The 7,737-nt window shown below is 40.2% G+C and overlaps 2 protein-coding genes across 2 annotated transcripts in view; one reads left to right on the plus strand and one right to left on the minus strand.

Moving 5' to 3' along the window:
* The window catches only part of LOC104966528 (PDZ domain-containing protein 4-like), an 11,248-nt gene extending 4,624 nt beyond the window's left edge, over positions 1–6,624 (minus strand). The window contains exons 1-4 of the mRNA XM_010795713.1: positions 6,388–6,624; positions 6,184–6,268; positions 1,318–1,416; positions 919–981 (exon numbers count right to left, since the gene is read on the minus strand). Coding sequence (XP_010794015.1) covers positions 919–981; positions 1,318–1,416; positions 6,184–6,268; positions 6,388–6,569 — 429 coding nt within the window. The 5' untranslated portion in view covers positions 6,570–6,624. The remainder of the gene's footprint in view (positions 1–918; positions 982–1,317; positions 1,417–6,183; positions 6,269–6,387) is intronic.
* The window catches only part of otofa (otoferlin a), a 934,066-nt gene that overhangs the window by 44,988 nt on the left and 881,341 nt on the right, over positions 1–7,737 (plus strand). The gene's annotated exons all lie outside the window — the stretch shown is intronic.

Here is a 7,737-nt window from a genome sequence, read left to right on the forward strand (position 1 = left end):
GATGTCAGGAGCTTGTCAGCATGCGAGGTGTGTGAACATAGACTGGATCACTGCGGTGAGTTGATAGAAATATTGAATGCTGGATCTTTTCAAAGCCAGATAACAATGTGATCATATCTTTCTATAGTGTGACAGACAGAGCTGAGTGGTGGGGTGGGAACAGAGTGACACGTTGTCTCTCGCTCTCTCTCTTTCTGTCTATTTTTAGGACAGCAGTAACTGGGCTGCTGACGGCTCTCTCTGATTGGTTGAAAGTGTCCCCGGGGGTCCCAGCTATACATTTACATAGTTTGATTGAAACTGTTTCTAGCCCCCATAGAGCCAGATCATTAAGCAGAGGACAAGTTTGTATTATCAGCCTGCAGGAAACGTACTATAGTTTACCCTGAAGGTCAACTTTTGATATTTATTTCATCAGTTATTGGCTTAAACTAACTTTGATGACTTAAAATAACTTAATGTCTAAAGTTTATAATGAGGGAGAAGTTAAAAAATGAGTAGTTGTTATTCAAATAAAAACGGTTTGACCTCTGGGGAGCATGACAAAGTGAACAAATGTGGCCAAATGATGGAAAATAAATTGTTTTTATTTATTTTTTGGCATGTCGTTGTGAGTTTATCTACATAACAAGTTAAACTGTGTGTCTTCGGACACTTTAAATGACCACAATAAAATAAAAACAATAATAATAACGTTCTGGTAATAGTTCATTTTGTAATTTTAACAAAAGTCGGACAAATAATATTAGATTTCAGGATTTATTTACAATGTGTTTCTTGTATTTTGGTTGCATTAGACTCAGAGATGTTTCTCAGACTTCAACACATTCCCAGTGCGATTCACAAGTTAAAATACACTTAAAACTTGAGTAAAATGTTGTATTTCATGGGAATTTGATTAAAAGTAAATGTGTATACCTGTAGGATTCGATCCCCCTCCCTGATGCGTCCGTTCTTTGCTGCTATGCTGTTTGGATTTACCTAAAATTAAAGTAGAGAAGGATTAATATAAACAAATCACGTAGGAAACGCATCGATAAATAAATGAACTCATGAATTAGGAAACAGATAAATCAATGATGGCTGAATGAATCTACAGAAAGAGTAATGGGTTGAATGAATGATTCAAAGGATAATGAATAAAGTGATTAATGGATGCATGTTATACATTTTAGAATAAAAAGATATAAGAAATTGAGTCGTATCACCTTTTATGAGCTGTATCAATGCAAACATGTTTCCCAAACAAGTGAGAAATAAGTGAGTGAAAGGCTATAGGAGTCAGTTGAAGGGTGAATGAATGAAGATGACTCTCACCTCTCCAACGTAAATCCCAAGGTCCTCCTCGTCGTCCGTCCGGTAGCAGACGGTCAGCCCGAGCTTCTCCTGCTGACTGGACTTGTACAGCTCCACCTCCTAGTTAGTAAACAAGGGAAGTAAAGAGTGATTAAGGTCAGAAACTGGTTTATTAAGGGCTGCACTGGTTTTCAGGTGGGCTTCAAACCTGGAAGTTAATAAGTGCACTTCAGGAGAAAGGCGATGGTTAACGCTCGATGACAACATGGCTTCTCACGGTGCAAGTTAGCTGACACTTGTATCCAAAGTGACCGACAATAAGTACAATCAACCAAGAGAATACCACGGTCTCTGATGGAAGATGTGATTATGTTCTAGCCTGATATTAATTAGGATATTCGATATGGCTTCTTGTAGAATTGTTCGTACTTAAAGAGACCCTCTCATTGGCTTTTTTGGTGGGTTTTCTCTTTCCTGTAGGGTCATATAGGTTTTTGTGCATGTCAATGGTCTGCAAAGGCTAAAATCACTGTGTTGAATTCGGTAACATCACTATGTAACACTTGTGCTTCTAATGGCTAGCGCTCCAACACATTGTACGTGATAGGCTAAGGGGTCGGACATCTCTAAGCGGTTGACCAATCACAACAGAGCCGGCCAGCTAACCAATCAGAGCAGCTGTTTTAGTGCCTGTCTCTTAAGTCCCCCCCTCCTGTTTACTATGATTGGTTCCTTTTGAAGCAAACTTATTTGAACCAAAACCAAAAGCTTTTTCCTGAAACTAACAGAGTAGTTTTGTTGCTTAAACAGGTTCAGCACTCTAAGGGCTCCAACAGGTGCTCTGATCGCTCGTGTTGCTGGACATTCGATAAAAGATCCTCATAAAAAGACAAAATGTTTGCTAAAATATCACACGAGCAGACATTTTAAGATATTAAAAGATGTTAAGACTCGCAGGAGTTGGTGGAAACAATATATCTGTTTTGAAAGTCTATTTGTAGGTTAAGCGGGTCCTTTGGTTTTTCGCAAACTTGAGAAAAAGATACCGTCTCGAAAAATTAAAGATATTAAACCATCCCGTGATCATTTGGTCACGATTATCGTTGGAGCATCAACCAGCTTTTCTGGTTTCAGCCGGAGGGCATAGCGGTGATTTAAGGAGGAAATGAAGGATGTAATCCAAGGAATAAAGGAGAGTAGGACATTAGGAAGTAATTTAGGAGGGATATAATGATGGTGGAGATTAGGAAAAGTAATGAGGGGGGATGGAGAGAGCAGAGGGAAGAATAAGGAAGAGTGAGGAAGAGGAGGAGGTGATTCACAGAGAACAGGAAGTCTCTTTGGAATAAAAACAGAAAGAACAAAACCGTTTCCACTTTACTGACTTCTCTAATGACCAAACTGGCATTTTGTGTCAAACAGCAGAGAATCAATGGAGCACAAACAGAGGAAAAAGTGTCATTCAGCGAAACCCAGCGCTCCATTAGGTCTGTGTAAACTGAACTCGTAGTGTACGAGTCTCTGTTGAAGGTTGAGACCGGCTGACCATCACTCACCCTGATCATCTGCGCCAGACATGACAGCTGGGAGAAGTCATTTTGTTTCAACACTTCTGAAGGCTGTGGGTTTCGCAGAACGAGAACATATGACAGGGGTATTCAACTAAAATTCAACGAGGTCCAGTTAGAGAAAATGTCCCCATGCAAAGGTCCGTAACATCAACATGTCTAAGTTGCTTTATGAATTAGTGTGATATGTATTAAAGTGACCTGTAGCTTTATCAACGTCTGCATGTATCAACAACTGACTGCCAATCAAATAAAGAAAATTAACATTGAACTCTACAGATATACAGAAACCTCTTTGGTCTATGTGGCTTTCTGTCGTCCATCTTGGTTTAGAGACATGTATCATGCACTTACACTGACTTTCCACTGAGTGGCAGTGTATGGGATGATGCAATAGGGTCCTATGTAGTGGCTGATGGTGCAACTATGCAAAAAAAAACAATGCATATAGAAGAAAACACCTTTTGAATAGCTGTCCACTGTAGTGACCTCTATGCATGAAAGGGTTAACATTGAACTCTACAGATATACAGTAAATACTGTGGATATGTGTAATGTTCCTCTCGGGCTACATTTAAAAATAAATAGAGAACATAAATAAAATAGCTTTTGAAAATATGTGCATCTTAAAAGTGCTTAATTTTAGATAAATAAAATAAAGTGTAGCAGCAGCTTGAGTTTCCCTTTTTCTTTGTTAACCGTTTCACATCATGACTTAACAGTTTCAGAGGATTATAGAACAATATCAGTCTTTACACATCATAACAATTGAACAGTTTTATAGTTTCTCTTTCTTTCCCTCTTATATTGCAGTCCCTCACTCACTTTGTTCTGTTCAGAGGGAGAAGTGAGCTTGAGCTTGTCCTGCCAGGAGTTTGTAAATCTGGGCTGAAATGGTGTCAGGGCCATTCTCATACACAGACAGGTGCTCATATGGCAATGTTTTCCTTTTCCGTCCTCAAAGGTCTCATTTCATCCAGTCTCTCAGCTCTTTGTCCGTGTTGTCCTTCATGTCCTCCTCTTTCTTTCCCTTTGTCCTATCACCCGACATCTTTTTCATACAGCACTTTATTCATTGTCACACGTAATCATAAATCTCTTTATACTGTTCTTCCATTCTTTTGTCACACCTCGTCCACAGCTCCACTTTTTGCTTTGCATTTCTTTCCACATCATGTCTAACCTTCCCTTCCTTTTTATAATCTCTTCTTCACACTCATCCTCTGTCTACCCACTTCTTTTCCTTCTTTCCTTTATCAAAATATCGTCTCCTAAGTAAAAGCAATGGTGCGAATTTACCCTTAAACAAGTAACTGAACACTTTAGGTTAGAAAAGGCATACAAGTCACGTGTTATTGATATTCACCGTTGAACATTTGCTGATTACTTCGGTGTAGAAGAACGGAACATTTTAAAAGAAAGAAAGAATAGTATATTATATTAATAAAAGGAATGAGCTTCCTAAGTCACAAAAGGAGATTATTTGACAATGTGTGCTTCCTCTAAATGAATCTAAAGTCACCATAAAAATCTGCAAGAAGTATCAAGATGAATGCACCCTCCGTTTTGAAACTAGGAACCTCTGCACCTCTAGTGCTACGTGGCATTTTTGCAGAGTATCTGTCCTGAAATAAACATATTTTGATATTGATCTTGGCAAATTAAAAGATTTATTGTTTAAAAAAAGATGCAATGTAAACAGAGAAGCTCCATTCTGTATTAAAATAACATCTTCAATGTTATTGATCAGAGAAATAAACACGTTTTCTCTCTAGAGTAACAATCTTATAGGGTTAGGTTATGGGTTTTGTTTCTGTGAATTTGGCGTGGCGGTCTAAATACTGCAATACCCATGAGCCTCGGCAGCAGTTGCCATGGAGAAGGAACCAGCAAGGTGCGAATCATTAGTGTGAAAATGCATCTGAAGAGGAAGCTTTGGGTCTCAGTTGGGCACGGAGAGATTGATTTATCCCAGGGCCAGTGTGGACAGCTGGATCGATCAGCTTTTAAACATCTGCTCCATCAAATGAATGAGCTGGATGGAGCGCTTTCAAGCAGCCTGGACCTCTTTTTTTGTCATATTCTGTTCATTTCTGTATGGATTTATATAAGATACTGAAGTACTGAAGTCCCTCTCTTGCTTTAAATGAGATAGGGATCCCTCAAACTAAATTTAGCAATACAAAACTTTCCTCTGAGCATGTCTGTTTTCTGACTAAAGGTTTAGTTCCTTTTTATTTATTATTATGGTCCTTGGTCTTGGAATGACCTTCAATCAGGCCTCAAACTGACGGCACTTGTCTCAATAGCATGTTTTAAATTGAAGTTGTCTGAAGTCCTTACCACCAGCTGCTCTTGCAGTAATAAGTAGTACCTTTCTTCCTGTCCTAATGTGCACAATGTAGTGACTGCTTTTCGTCTTTCGTTCTCTTAGTTATGTTCTCTGTAATTTATATGTTTGTGTTATGTGTAACGTTGCTGCCTTCTTGGCCAGGTCAGCATTGAAAATGAGACTTTATCTCAATCCTTTTATCTGGTTAAATAAAGGTTGAATAAAAAATTTTTTTTTAAATGTTAAGCTGATGCACTTGCAGGATTCTTGCTGTTCTGAATTCATATCCTCTTGGTTGATTACACTCATTGTAAGCAGTGTTGTTCGGCAATAGTGAAGAACCACAGCTGGCGGAGCTGCTTTGGTTTATATTCCAGATGTATTCATCAGGCTGAATCACTTTGTGCAGATGGGGATAGTAGGCTTTTCAGAGGGAGGGTGACCTTGAGGTGTTAAGTTTATTACAAGGGGCTCGGGACTTGAAAACATGGCTGAGAGCCACTCTGAATTCATTGGTGCTATTTCGGTTTCTGGTACTAGAGTCGTGCAGGGATGTGAGATTGTTGTAGGCCGACTCTGTAGTTAGAATTGCAAGGTGTCCCCGGGACAAAAAGTATGTTTTAATTGTATTGGATTTTAGAATTATTGCAGAAAATAAGCGCAGTGGCCAACACACATTCATGACACTTACATGTTTTGTTAACACCACTGTGTGATTTTTGTGTAAATGCAATGGAAGGGAAGTAAAGAGCACATGTTAGGGTATAAACCAACTAGAGAAAGGTTGCATGGCTGTGTGAAAAGAGGCTATAAAAGTGTTCCTACTGGGTCGTTCATTTACCTAAAAGTAAACTCTGATTTACAGACATCACTTTCCCAATGTCAAGTCAATGGGAAAAAGAAATCTTTCACCACAGTTTTGGACGCTATGAAATTGTGCTTCAACGCTTCCTGTGTGATTTCTCTAAACAACAGCAGATCTCTCACCTCGTACTCCAGGTCGTCCGGTCTGTCCACCTCGTGGTTGGAGACGTCAAAGTAGTCGTCGGGGTCGTTGTACTCAAACACACAGCTGAGGGGAGAGAAAGGGAAATCAATCTTCATCATATCATCTGACAGCATTGATTTTTCTGTCCGGAGACTTTATTGTGTTATTCAGGACGCCCAAAAAGACAAAAGGTCAGGACTCACAACTCGTTGATGCCGTACGGTGCTTCGAGGTGAGGCGCGGGGGGAGACGGGGGAGGAGGGGGAGGGGAGGAGGAGCGGTGGTGGGGATGGTGGTGACCTCTGCTCCTCCCCGGAGGAACGATGTTCACGAAACTGATGTCCGTCTGCGTCGCGTTGTCCACGCAGTCAGGGATCGACACCATGGCAACCGAGTAGATGGAGCTGCTGCCACCGGTCCCATTACTGCTGCACACCAACGTGCCTGAGAGGAGGAGGAGGAGGAGGAGGAGGAGGAAGAGGAGTGAGAACAGGAGGAAGATGAAGATGAGAAGGAGATATATGAGATGGACGAGGAGGATGAAGAAGAAAAGTTCACAGAGGAGGGGGAAGAAGAGGAAGAGCAGGAGTAGAGATAAGTGGTGAAAGAGGAAGAGGAGGAAGAAGAGGCAGGAGGAGAGGAAGAGGAGCAAGAAGTGGAGAAAGAGGAAGAGGCAGGAGAAGAGGAAGAGTTCCAGGTTAACAACACACAGAACTGAACAGTGTTAACATTGAAACTTTATGCAGCTGAACGTTGTCATGGTTTCCGAACATTAGGAAACTGTTCAATTCAGTTCTAAAGACAAAGTACCAAAAACTAAAAATACAAACCAAATGAACTGTTAAAAAATAAATCTAAATAGATTTGAAATGCATTCTTAAGCCCCAAGCCTGTTTTTCAGGTTTCAGGCTCGAAAATGGTATTCCCAGAACAAATGACCATATCTTCCCTTCTAAAAGGGTTAAATTAATAATCTTTTTTCTCAAAGTAATGATAAACCTGTGAGTTGGATGTAGAAAATTCATAATCATGATAGATGTTTTGTATTTAAAAGAAAACTCGGATTGAACATGGTAAAAAACTGTAAATTATAGTGTCCGTCCAAAATATATTTTGTACTTATAGTGAAAACCTCCGCTATACCCCATTATAGCGCTTACACTGACCGCAGGGGAAACTTTACAAGATACTGAGATTATTCGCCTCTCTTCTCGCCGTGTCAAGGACACAGTCTTTCTAGTCTCGCCGTAAGGATGGCGAGACATCGTTCTGAACTTGACGCGATTCTGCGGCTGAACAAAGAAATGTGCTACTCACACACGTCCTCGCGTAAAGGAAGTTAAAGTAACCAAGATTGCAGTCTTTCTCTACAGGTGTAAGTTTTAACTCGATTCACCGGTCTATTCCCTTTCGGTGGGTTCTCTCGGGGCCTCTCAACAACCGATTTAGCAGACGGTACATTTATAGTGAACAAAACGTTAGTTAGCAACGATGTCCATGAATAATAACAACATGAACCTAAAGATTTCGAAATTGCAGATGATTGGGTAGTA

The sequence above is a fragment of the Notothenia coriiceps genome, unplaced genomic scaffold (genome assembly GCF_000735185.1).
Source record: "Notothenia coriiceps isolate Sejong01 unplaced genomic scaffold, NC01 NC01_scaffold00037246, whole genome shotgun sequence".
NCBI classification, from domain to species: Eukaryota; Metazoa; Chordata; class Actinopteri; order Perciformes; family Nototheniidae; genus Notothenia; species Notothenia coriiceps.